This window comes from Piliocolobus tephrosceles, chromosome 14, assembly GCF_002776525.5.
Source record: "Piliocolobus tephrosceles isolate RC106 chromosome 14, ASM277652v3, whole genome shotgun sequence".
NCBI lineage: Eukaryota > Metazoa > Chordata > Mammalia > Primates > Cercopithecidae > Piliocolobus > Piliocolobus tephrosceles.
The window spans coordinates 43,288,772-43,301,489 of NC_045447.1; the positions used below are offsets into that span (position 1 = coordinate 43,288,772).

Consider the following 12,718-nt stretch of genomic DNA (forward strand, 5'->3'; position numbering starts at 1 on the left):
GCTCCTTTCTGCCGCGGGCGCCGCCTGAAACCCCGAGGCGGCTGCTGGCCCGCAATGTGCGCTTTTTGCGCTTTGCGCTGGGGAAGTTGCCGTTGGAGAGGCGCCCCCAATCCATCCCGGCACCGCCCCTAGGCAAGCCCCAAGTTTATACCGCAAGGGACCAACTCTCCGCGACTCGGCGTCCACCCTCAATGCTGACACCGTTCAGGCCCGGCAAACGAAGCAGGGCGGGGCTGGGCATTAGGGGCGCCGCCTGCCGAAGATGCGGTACCACGTGCGCGCTGTGCGGACCCCGAATCCTGTGAGTCCAGCTCCGGCCACAGGCTCTCGAAGAACTGGGCCCTTAGCTTTAGGGCGGGGCCTCTTCTTTGCCTCCTGCCTGGATGTCGGCTCCCACTCACGCTCTGCGCGAGCTCCGGAGTCGAGCCCCAGTGCCAGAGTCGTTCCCTGCGGCTTCTCCCAGGACTCGCACAGAGGGAGGCCCAGCGGCGGACGGCGATGGCCCAGCCTTTGCTAGATTCCGGGCTAGGCGTTTAGGGAAGAGGGGCACTGGGCCGGAACTGAGCTCCAGTTCGGGCTCGTCGAGCCCTGGAGCCCCCCACGATGTTTCCTGGCTGAGTTAAAGAGCCCGACCTTGGCCCCTCGCCTGGCAACGTCGGCCTCCCCCTCCCTTGCCCTCAGCGTCTTAGCTGGAGGGAAGCTCGCGGCGTGCCTAGGCCAACCCCTTCTGCGTCTCTTTTCTTTTCCTGTCACTCTCTGTTTTCGGTTTCTGCTTTCTCCTTCTCACAGAATGCCAGAGAGAGCAGGGGCCTGAAGGAGCCTCCGCACCAGCCCCTTTCCGGGGCCTCCAATCTGCCTTCCCCACAGTCTAGTCTCCCCGTTCCATATTTCTTTCTGTATAGACTCTGCTTGTATTTCCTCGCCGATTGAGCCAGCATGTGTCTCTGCTTCTAAATTTGCCTCTCCTCTTGTCCCTCGTGTAACATTAAACAAAGCAAGGTGTGCTGAGCTGGAGAAGTCCTAGCAATGTGGACAGAAGGAACGGCTTATTCCGTCCTCGGAACATTTCCGGTCACTACAGTTCGGTTTCCCCTTGAGGCGGCGCCAGCGCCGGTTCCGCCCCACAGGCCACTGCTACCGAGGCGCCCGCTCGCTGTCTCGCTCTCTGGCGGTGTCTGCGTGTGTTCGGGTGTGGGCACATGTATCTGTGCTTGCAAACCAGGGCGGGCTCTCCGAACCGAAAGCTGCGCGGAGTTGGGTTTCTGGGATTCTAGGGCTGCGGTCAAGGGAGATGGGGGATTTTCCTGGCATCCCGACGCCCATCTGAGCCTAGACTCCCCGCGTTACGGACCCTTGTCCCGTATCTCTAGGGTCGCAGCGTCCATTCCGTGTCCTCCGAAGTGGTTCGTCACCTGCTCTGCTGCGGGGACCCGCCCCTTGGGCCAACGCTGCGGGAGTCCGGACGGTCCGAAGCACGCTGTCCAGGCGCAAGGGGAGACCGACTCACAGGGGACGGGGTGGGCAAGGGGACGGCGGCTGGGCCTCGATACCCCGCGAGTGGGGCTCTGTGAGTCTGACCCAGCACCGGCGCCTCCGGGCCCGCGAGGTTTTGACGACCAGCGGGCGCCCCCTCGGGAACCACATTTGTTTGCCTCTGGTCTCCAGCGTCCAGAGCGCGATGCGGCGGAGCGCGGCGAACCCACGATTGGTGATGCTTGGCCTGATCCTCCGTTCCATGCCCTTCATGGCTGTGGGCAGGAACGGAGTAGTGGCTGATGTCCCCTCCCTAATCCCAAAGCCCCACAAAAGCCAAAATAAACATGCAAACTCTCACCAAAGCATCTCACAAACACAAAAACTAAAGCCAACACATGAAAACATAACCCCAGCCCCCATCAAAACGTACAGCTCAAAAAAATAAAATCCAAATCGAGGGAAACAAAACACACACAACACGAAATTCCCTAAGGCAACACACACACAAACGACACCCACTCACACCAAATCAAAACACATCTAAATACCGCGGAGAAGGAAAAGCCTTACAAACGACACACAAAAAGACAGCCTGCAAAGACAAAGGACAAAATCACACAAAATCAAAACTCACCCCAAAGACCAGGACTTACAGAGCAAAACCCGCTAAAATCAATCCTACGAAAAAATAACACGCAAAACACCCGAAACAAAAGAATCTCCCATGGATAAATGAAAACTCACAGAAAACAAACAAAAACAAAACAAACCCTCTACATGGAAACAACAACAACAACAACAAAACACCAACACCCCCGCCCCCAGCCCGGGGTGAAATGTCAATTCCAGGAGGGCTTTTGATCTCCAGGCGCGGACAGGCCGCACCTCCCAGGCGCTGCCTCCCGGCGTGGGCTGGGGCTAGGCTGCGGAGGGAATGAGTCGAGCGCTCGGAGATGGCCAAAAATCAAATTGCGGGGTAGGGACACGGGCCGGCAGGCTGCAGAGAGGAGGCGGCGCTGGGGAACTGCGCAGACCACTTGGTGGGGGGGCCGCCCGGGAATCCACAGCCACATTTCCGATTGTGGCGAAATCTGCTCAGTGGATATGTGATGTCCAGTTGCCGCCGGGGGCCCCCCTTTCCTCGAGCTCTAGGCTCTTCCCCCTAGGTTGCGACCCAGCCTCGTGACCACCCCCTCCAAAAAACAAACAACACTCTTGCTGAGGACGATTCACTCTCCAAAACTGCCTTTGTCCGGCGGGCCAAGAGTCCTCCTACGGAGCGCTCCCCCGCCCTGGAGAACCTTTCCCCGGCGACCACGCCGCTGCAGGGCCCCACAGGCTTCCAGTGGCCAGGTCCAGCAGCTGAACTAACTCGAGGCTGGGGAGGGGCACAGGGAGGGGAGGCTTGAGCCTGGGCCGAAGAGAGAGGGCTGGCCATGCCACACCTCTGCCCGGTCTCTCTGGATCTGATTTCCTCTCTGGAATCAAGTCCTGGGGCTCTAGGACTCCACAACGTCTCAGGGCTCCGGGGCAATGCGCTTCCATTTATGGGCCGGGGTAAGGTGTCTGGAACTCCCGCCAATCTCCAGGAGCTACTGAGATGTTCTGCTCTGCCCGGGTGCTCCAAAGCGGAAGCCCGGATTTTATCTCCAGCATTTCACAGCTTAACCTCCATGCTCTGGGCCAGAATGGAACTTGATGTGGGGAGGGGTTCTGGGACCAGGAGACTGGATGGGACCTGGGGGCTTTAGGGATCTGGCGCTGCCCTAGGGTCAGGGACCCAGCAATAGACAGGGCCCCAGCAAATTGGGGTGGGGGTTGGATGGCTGGGAACCCTGGGGTCGGGCGCCGCCCTAGGGGTGAATCTGAGTAAACCGGAGCGTCCCCTCTGTGCCTGGCAACACTGCCAGCCTTTGCAGCCCCTTTCAAAAGCGCCTGCGTGGCCGAGCAGTTAATTTCTTTAAAAACAAAAACCCGGCCTGCGCCCGTCTAAGCATCGGGATTTGCACATGGAGATGTCACAGGCCCCGCGCACAGTGCAGAGGGCCGCGACCCCCAAGCGAAGGGCTTAATAGAGGGTGCGGCTGCGAGACCCGGGCTCCCGGGCTCGGCTTCGGTCTGCCCCTTCCCGTAGGTGCGCTGGCTAGCGCCCGGCGCAGTCTGAAGCCTTCCTTCCCTCCCCCCCAACCCCTATAAAAGTCTAGGGCGGCGCGGCAGCAGCACTGCTGCTCTCCCGGCTTCCCGCTCTACTCTGGCCCGGCCCGGTCCGCCACGTCTGGCGCGTTGAGCAGGCCAGGCAACGCAGCGCCTACCCTTTCCTTGCTCCGGGCCGGCAGTACGGGGCGGCGCGCTGGGGGCGCGGCGTGTCTGGGGACATCTTGTGATGTTGGCGAGAACAGGACATGATCTCACATGGCGAGAAGCTCTTTAGTTCCTTAATCATTTCACGGTGCCTTCGGACGCTTTTTTTCCACCTAAAACGTTTAGTTTCAGCTCAGTGATCAGCTACCCCAGCTCCGCGGGGGAGCGGAAGGCTTGAATTATTCCGACCTGTGAGCGGCCCCTGACACCAAAAAGAAAAAAAAAAGAAAAAAAAAAGGCACAAAAAAGTGGAAACTTTTTTCCCTGTCCATTCCATCAAGTCCTGAAAAATCAAAATGGATTTAGAGAAAAATTATCCGACTCCTCGGACCAACAGGACAGGTAGGACCGCGATGCGGGCTCCAGACGTGCAAACTCCGGGACACAGCCAGGCCCTGGTCCCCACGCAGGGTGACCCTGGAGGAGGAGGGGGTGCCCGCATTTTCGTAGAGACTGTCTGTCTAACTGCGGCCTGTTATGTTTTTTCACCTGTCTGTTCACACACTTCTGCCTCAGTCCAAGTATCTGTGAGTTTGTTTGTGTTTTTCTGTTTCTGAATGTTTGTGCTGGTGTCCTTCCGGGGGTCTGCAAGTTAGGGCCTGTGTGTTTATATAAGGGGCTCAGTGTGTGCCTGACTGACAATAAGTTTGTGTGTCCCTGTATATGTATTTTTAAAAGATATAAAAATATATGAGTTTGTGTCCAAAAGTTTGTTTGCCTGTGTGTGTGTATCTTTATACCTGTGAGGTATTCGTGTGTGTTTATAAGTTAGTATTTGTGTGTATATTCTTCTAGGTATCCAAAATGTGTGGCTACTATGAGTGTTATTTATGTAATTGGGAAATATCTGAGTGTACATCCACTATTTTAATGGTCTGCGTTCACCTGTTATATCCCAAGTGATTTTGGAAGTGAGAAAGAGGTGGCTACACTGACCTTTCCGTTTTTGGATGTCAACAGCTGTCCAATGCATAAATGCCAATGTTCACATTGTGTCTCCAGGCAAACTCCTAGACGTGAGTCTGGGGCCTATGGAGACCCATGGTGTTTAGCATGTGCATAGTAAGGCCCAGTTTCCATTCTACTGGGAGACAGAACCAGGAATGAAGGTGTGAATTCGCGGCACGTGCCTCTTGGTGTGCAGTGGGTACTGTTGAGGCTACCATTTCTACAAACAAGTCTCCTGTGGTAGGCACAACCTTGAAGATGAGAGCGGACACCTGTGGGGTTAGTTGTGACATTTCTAGGGACCCCCAGCCTCCCTTCACTTTCACCTAGATAAGCCTCTGACACTGGCGTGTGTATTTGTGTACAAACACACACACATACACACACTGTGTCCTCAGGTTTTTTCCTGTGGGTGCCGCTCCAGTGGAGCACAGTGGGTGGATGCATGTGCATAGTCTGGGCATTCAGCTCTGGTGCCTGTGTGCACAGAGGCCTCTCTGGCATAGGTCCCCATGTGCCTCCCACAGGCCTGAGAAGTAGGTGGCAGGATGTGTTGATGTCTGAGAGGAGATATCAGAGACAGTAGGCCTCCATCTGCCCTGAGGCATGAGTCAGGTTTGGGGGCCCTCTTTCACTCACTAGACCACTGTGAAACTCCCACACAAACACACTCCTGGCCCTGGCAAGAAGTCCTTCCCCCATCCCTGTGCCCTCTGAGAACCCCCACCTCTACTCTAGCCTCAAATACAAGCTTAAGAGTAAAGAGGATAAACTTAGACCCCAAGCCCAGGACAGCTCCTGGGGCATAACTGTGTTTCCAAAATCGTAGCTGAAGAGAAGTGAGGGCAGAGATCTGAGGCAGAAGAGTGTTTCCAGGATGTGGGCTCAGGAAAAGGTACCTGGAAACCCCTCTGCTCCATCCTCAATTCTCAGAAGGCCCTTCTTCCTGGCAGTGGGTTTCTCAGCAGATGGGCTTTCAGAGAGACCTGAGCCTGGAAGTGGGCGTTGTGTATTTGTTGGGAATGAGCCGGGGATGTGTGAGTGTTGTGGAGAGGGTCTCTGCAGTCCTCAGGCTGGCTCTCCCGACAAGCTGTCTAGAAGAATGTAATTCATGACGGTCGATGGGCTCTTTGATTAGTTCAATCGCCTGAATAATCATTTAATCAATAAAGCATTTCATTCCTCAGCACAGTTGGACTGGGTGGGGCTTGGGGTGGGGTGAGATAGGGGAGCCCTAGGCTGGCCAGGGCTTAAAATCTAGCGAGCCACGCCCCCTCCTCACTGATGGGTTGGGGAAGAGCTGCCTGCCTGGAAAAGGGCGACAGTTCAAGTGAGACTGCACTTCCTCCTGTCCACTCCAGCCTGGGTCAGGGCTGGAGAAGAGAGGGAAGCTGAAAAGCTGTCCACGCTGGTGCTCAAAGGGGTGTCCAGGTCTGGTTCCTATGAGAGCTTCTTCCTTCTCCCAACTTCTAGGTATTTCATGGGCCGATAGACTTCCTTTTTCTTCCTTCAGAACCATATTCCATTTCTTACCCCAACCTCAGTTTCCCTATCTGCCCAATGGGGAGGGAGTGTGTCCTTCTGGCTCTAAGCCCATGATAAGGTCAGGTCAACACTAAGCAGGGAGCCACTTAAGGACCTTCTCCTCTAATGTCTTCCTTGCTGTAGGGAAAGAAAACAGAGGTTCAGAGAGGGTCAGGGACTTGTAGGAGATCATAAAGCATGAGTAATGGAGGGAATAGGAATGGAAGGTGACCTCTCTGCCCTTAGACCTCCTGTTCCTGCTGGGAGAAGAGACAGATTCCCCCCTCTCTCCATGGACTCCCTTGGAGAAAAACTACTATCGGGCAAGTAGTAGTCTCTCCTTGCCATGGGAGCCCTTGAGTCCTTAGGCCCAGGCAGATCTGGATGGGTTGAATACTTTCCCACTGGCCATTGGCATCAAGTCTCACAGTTCTGGAATGAGCCTGGGATGGAGTGATAGATAATAACAAACCCCTATCCATGAAGCTTCATCTAAGAAGCTTCACATCTCAGGGTTCTTAGGCTCATCTCAGAGCCTAAGAAGTCACATCTCAGGGTTTGTTCTCTGTATTAAATAAACTGGGAAGCAGAGACTTTAGAAGGGGTTGCCGGTCTCAGGTATTTGGGAGAAAGAGTTAGTCCCAGCGCCCCTGGCCTGCAGAACATGCTAGTAATGATAACACACCCCCACTAAGGCGGTTTTACATGGTTCTTGGAAAACCTGGTTAAATTCTCATTTTTTCTCCATCCTCTTCAAGAACTCCTGAAAACACAGCCAAGTCAAGTAGAGCAGACTCCTGATCCAGGGGCAGGAATCATGCAGGAATCTGCCGTGCCTTGACTTTCTGTATAATTTCAGGTCAATTTCGTTCCCTCTGATACTTAAATTTTTTATTTTTTAAAAATGAAGTTTAGAGAGAACTCAATGGGTTGAGACAGCCATGCTGGTAGCATCCCTGATCTTTCCAGAACTGAACAACCAGTCTGAGCCCTATTGGGCCTCACTTTGTCAGAAGCAAGAACAGGGAAATGGGCTGGACTTGGGTTGAGGGAGTCGATGTCAGGCTAATAGAGTACTGTTAGCAGCCCCCACATCCTGAGCGGCGGTAATGCAGTGCCCTGGGAGGCGAGGAAGGGAAAGCCAGGAGGGGGTGTGTCCCCAGTGAAGCGAGGTCTCTGGCTTCTCAAACATTATTCTCAATGGGCTGTCTTTCAGTACTAAAACTTTCAAAGACAATTCGGTTTACATAAATGAGTTTCATCCTGGATAGCTTCCTTTCGCGGTCTCCTGTCCCCAGCGCCTAGCACAGGGCCCGGCCCAAAGCTCTGCTACTGGGAGAAAGAAAGCCCATCACTGTAGATCACAGAGAGGCCCGACTACGTTGAGAGTCGCGGTGAGACCAGCCCCGGGCTAGTCGTGTTCTCCTGGACCAAGGCTGCGGCTCGTGGGCGTTCAGAGACAGGACTGAGACGCAGTAGCCCGGCTCCACCGTGGACTTGCTGTGCAGCCTCGAGCTAGTCACGTAACCTCTCTGGGCTGTCGTTTGGTGACCTGTAAGGCTGGGCTAGGTGATCACGGTATCAGGTCTGGTCGCGCCTTTTGGGGTTGGAACTTTCCAGAGGCGGCCCGCTTGGGCAGTGATGAATCATTCCCACCCAGGGGGAAACTCCTTCCCCCAAGAACGCCGCGAGGTGCGGGAGGGGGCTGCTCTGGGTGCACAGGTAAGGTGGGTCCTGTGTGTGCCACGCAGCAGAACACTGTCCTGAAGCCGAACACCTACTGTGTGAAACAGGGAATCGGCGCTACTCCTGCTCGGGCAGTGCCCTGGGGCTTCTATACAAGTCTCACGGGTATCCGAAGGAAAACCTGCGTGTGCGGGCATATTCCAGCCGAGTTCTTCGATTTGGCAGCATCGCCCCTCCCTCACTATCCCGAGAGCGGCTCTGGAGAGGCCCTTTTGAGAAAAGTTTCCAGCCCGCAGCCTTACTATGTGACTTTGGACAAGTCGTATCCTGCCTCTGGGCCTCGGGTTCTGCACCTGTGAAATGGAGAAAGCATAGCTTCGGGACCCTTTTAGCGCTAAGATTCTAGAGAACCTGGGCTTGTAGGCCTGAGCTCAACAAGAGAGGCTGGGGGTGGGGGTGTCACTGGCTGCATCCCTCAGGGCGTCCTGCACTCCCGCCTCTCCAGTAGGTGTGCAAGCTGCCATGTTGAGTCTGAGCCGAGGATCTGAATTCTGGTCATTTCCGACCCACTGGGCGCCATCGGGTGAAGCCAGTGCGGGAACTCTATTCCATCCCTGTCCCTCTGTGCTGCTGCGATCTTCCTGCTCCAAGGCCTGGGGTGAAAGGGGAAGATCCGGACAGGCAAGGTTCCAGACAAAGAAGAGATAACGCCGCCACTCCACCCCAGCTCGCACTGCAGCCTCCTGGGTCCCCAGAGGCCCGCCTGGGGCCGTTTTCTGCAGCTGTGCCCTGGTGGGGGGTGGGGACGGGTGTCAGCGCCGGAAACTTGTCTACTGGTCAGGGACAGCTGGGTGTGGAACAGGGACAGAAGGTGGGCCCAAGGGTCGACCCAGTGCAGGAGTTTGAGAAGTAGAGCGTGAGTAGAGAGAAGGCAGAGAAAGGCAAACCGAAGCAGAGAATTAAACAAGAGGATAACCTAGGAATACTCCCATGATCACCCCCTACTCTATCTTCCTTACAAGCCCAGTCCTGGAGCAGGCATCTCAAAGCCCTTGTTTTGGTGGATTTATGTTTAATATTAGCGGAACATCACTCCTGAAATACAAAGTGAGTCTTCAGACCACTCCTGTGGGTTGCTGGGGGCAAGGGAATCCTCAGCGTATTTCTTGTGCCAGGGCCCAGATGACTCACAGAACTAACTATAGCTTCCTGGGTGAAGAATGACTATCACATGCTTCCTTTTCAAGGTCCAGTTTCTTTGATTGTTGTCTCAGAGCCTTAAACCCCACCAAGAAACGGACTCTCTAGTCAAAGATCCTTTCTGTAGCAAGAGAGTTCTGCTACAAATCCATCCATTTTGTCTACATAGGGACAGGAACTTCCTCTGTAGACGGAAGGTCGGGTTTTCCTGTCAACTGGAAGCTGCCCTACTGTAGCGCGCCTGGCCACTTTGCTTGACCCTTGCAGATAGAATGCGCCCGCACACCCGCCCGCTTCAGGGGCCCTTATTAGCCCTGGACGCGACTTGGCTCATTCCGTTCTCAAGAAACTTTGAGCTGGGTGCGGAATTACTCCAGTGGACAGAAGCGTGACACCAGCTCCCAAAGCGTCTGGCAGTTCTTGATCTGAGGCAGGAAAGAGGGCCAGCCACTCTGCTTGGGCAACCTGGCCCAAAGCCTTAGCCCCTCCATCCAGGTGCGCACTGGTGCGCCCCAGTTACTAACTTTAAGAGTGTGAGATATTCTCGCCCTTCCCCCAACGTCTCTGCCTTTGGGTAATGCAGCATTGAGGGCCCTGCAGGTGGAGTGAGGGAGGAGGGTGGACGAAGAGGAGCCAGTGGTGGTTTGGTAGGTACCTGATAAAATTAGGAAATAAAATTAGGAAATATTTCCGTGGAAGGAGCCTTCATTAAAATCTAGTTAACTCCACTCTGCCCATTTTACAGATGAGGAAAGTGAGGTCAGAACTGGCAGATATGCACACACTCCGATGCACACACTCCGATTCCATCACGAGCCTGATGGTGCTGGATCTCTACTGCGCTCCTTGTCTTCCTCCAACATAGATTTTTTTTTTTTTTCTGGAGACTTCCCCCATTCTCACCCTTCACTCAGCTGCTCTTAAGCCCTGAGAGCGTCCCAGGATCCCAACGTCGCGGTGGGGAGGTCGAGCCCGCGTGGGACCCGCAGCATGGCTCTCCATGCAATGCGTGGGCCCCCTTCCCCCTCCCCACAGCCGCGATCCACTAGGCCTTAGTCCAGCGCGTTTGTCAATGAACGTGGCGCCGCCGCCTGGGCCCCGCCCCCCATTCTCTCCCATTGCCCAGGTATCCGCTAATCAGGCGGAGCCCGTGGGCTGCTTAGCCAATGGGGCGGTGTTTCGGGCCAGGGCCGGCTGCCGCCACTCTGATTGGCTTGGTGGAGCGTGATTGGCAGATTAGCTCCCGCCCCGCCCCCGCCCGGAGGGAGCTGAGCCCCGGGCGGCGCTGTCCACACGCAGCGGGTCCTGAAAGCGGCTCCGGGGCGGCGCGGTGGCGCACTGTGCGCGCCGAGCAGAGGGCTAGCGCCGGCGGCGGCAGCGACAACGCAGGCAGTCAGAGCCGGCTGCGGCTCCGTCTCAGCCCCGGCAGCCCCGGCGGCCTTGGTGGCGGGGACCCTCTGCTCTCTCCTCTGTTCCTCACTCCACGCTTGGGGCAGGTGCGGCGGCCGTCCCGGAAGAGGCAGCGGAAAGACAGTGGAACCAGACCCACGAGGGAGGGCGGCGGGGTGCGAAGAGTTGGTAGGCACGAGGTAGACACCCCGGCGAGGAAGAGTCCGTCGCTGGTGTCCCCTTTCCTGGTCCCAGCGATGGGCTAGCAGCGGGGGCCGCGGGAACTTTGAAGGCAGCGGGTTTCAGGGTTGGAGGGCTGCACGCTCCCGGGGACTCCGGAGTCGCGGCCCCAGCGTCAGGGGCGGAAGCATCTCCAAATCCGCAAGAACCCCGCGCTGCTGTAGAGGAAGTTCTTTGCAACTTCGTCCGAGACGTCGGAGAGCCAGTTGGAGAGAGGCTGAGGGGAAAGTCTGAGCCCCAGAGACTCGGAGAAGCAGAGAAAGAAAGGATCTGGCGGAGACCGAGGGGTCGAGGAAGGACCCCAGAGGCATCGAGGCCGCGGAACCAGCCTGGCAGTCCCCGGGTCTCGCTGCCCCCTGAGTGAAGTCAAGGGCCGAGTGTTCCGGCGGCCTCCTCAGAGCTGCTCCTACCCGGAGCCGGGGGCTGCTGGCTGTCCCGGAGGCGGGCCCCTACGCTATGCCCCCGAAGCCGCGGGCGCCTTGGCCGCAGCTACCCCAGGCTGGGCCCGGAGCCGCCGCTTGAGCCAGCCAGGGAGGGAAGCCAGCCGGAGTTGGGCACCCGCTCCTAGCCGGGCTGCGCTAGCACCGTTTCCCGCCTCTCCGCGCAGCTCCCGGCGGTCTCCAGCAGGGAGGCTCTGAGAGAGACCCCGAAGCTCCAGCAGTGTTTTCTGAGCCCAGCTCGCACAGTGCCTGGCCTGGTGGCGCGGCTACCTATCCGCCCTGGGCAGCCCCTTGGCGCCGGGAGGCGGCGGCGTGGGCCGGCCTGCAGTCTGGAGCGCCCCGATGGAAATACACTGTAAGCACGACCCGTTTGCATCCATGCATAGTAAGTAGGCGGCCGAGCTCGCTTCTCTCACTCTCCCGCCGGGACCGGGTTGGGGGTGCCGGACCGTGGGTCAGGTACTAAGGCCAGGAGGATCTTGGACCTCTGCAGCCGCGCAGCCAACTTTGCAAAGTGCAGGGATCCCAGGCAGGGGACCTGAAACAACGCGCTTGGCCGCCGGGGCTGGAGCACCTGGTCCGGGAATCCCGCCTCCGGCAACGCGTAGCGTGGGCAGCCAGCTGCAGCCTTTCAAGGCTCCGGCGGCGACATTTCAGCTCTTTCGGAGAACCGTGGCTTGGACCACGTAGAGGGCTCCGGGCCAGGCCAGTTGGAGGGCAGTAAGTTGTAGGGAGAGGTCAGTCCGAGTCTCAGACAGAGCCCCACACCCCCACTCCGATGGCGCCTTTTTCAGCCACGGGGCTGATCCAGACTGGAGCTTGGAGGGAAAGTGGGGCCCTGACCCGTGTCTGTATGTGTGGAGGAAGAGGTTGAGAGCTAAGCGAGGACACTGGGGCTAGGGCTCCAAAGATGTCCTGGAGTTGAGAAGGGGGCTTTGAAAAATCAACGAAGTAGCGGTTTCTGAGTTCAGCTTCTGCTTAGGAGCTGGCCAGTTCATACAGAGACCCTTAAAGACCCCATTAGGTCCTTCTCTGCAGGACGCCTTTTCTCATGGCTTCTCCCCTTTAAAAAAGGAGGATAAGAAAGCAAAAAGAAAGAAAGAGGAAGCCAATTATTCACCACGCAGACACCCCCACCTCTGAAAGACGCAGCTTGTGTAGGAGACGGGAAGGGTCATTTCGGGCGAGGGCAAGGCCGGCCTGGCTCCCTGGCTCGCAGGGATCCTGCCAATTCACCCATTAGCACAGCCTCCTGTGAGATGAGCGCTCCTCTCACGGTGAGTTAACGCCGGATTAGATTCGGAGATTTCAAGGAAATTCCAAGTGGAACGAATCACGTTTCCTTTCTGTTTGCTACAGAGCCAGGCTGGAGGAAGGTCCCAGGCTTTGGCAGCCTCCTCCGCTCGGGTGCTGCTCGGGGTCTCTGCGGGCTGCAGGTCAGGGAGTTGCTCCTG

The 12,718-nt window shown here is 56.8% G+C and overlaps 1 protein-coding gene across 3 annotated transcripts in view; it reads left to right on the forward strand.

Annotated features, from left to right (window-relative positions):
• Positions 1–3,388: 3,388 nt before the first annotated feature.
• Positions 3,389–12,718, forward strand: part of PAX5 (paired box 5) — a 200,449-nt gene continuing 191,119 nt past the window's right edge. For 2 of the 3 annotated variants that reach the window (XM_023203171.2, XM_026456150.1), the window contains exon 1: positions 3,389–4,179. In XM_023203171.2, coding sequence (XP_023058939.1) covers positions 4,134–4,179 — 46 coding nt within the window. In that variant the 5' untranslated portion in view covers positions 3,389–4,133. Of the gene's footprint in view, positions 4,180–10,492; positions 11,650–12,718 lie in introns of those variants that run through there. The other variant, XM_023203173.2, reaches the window with a different exon arrangement.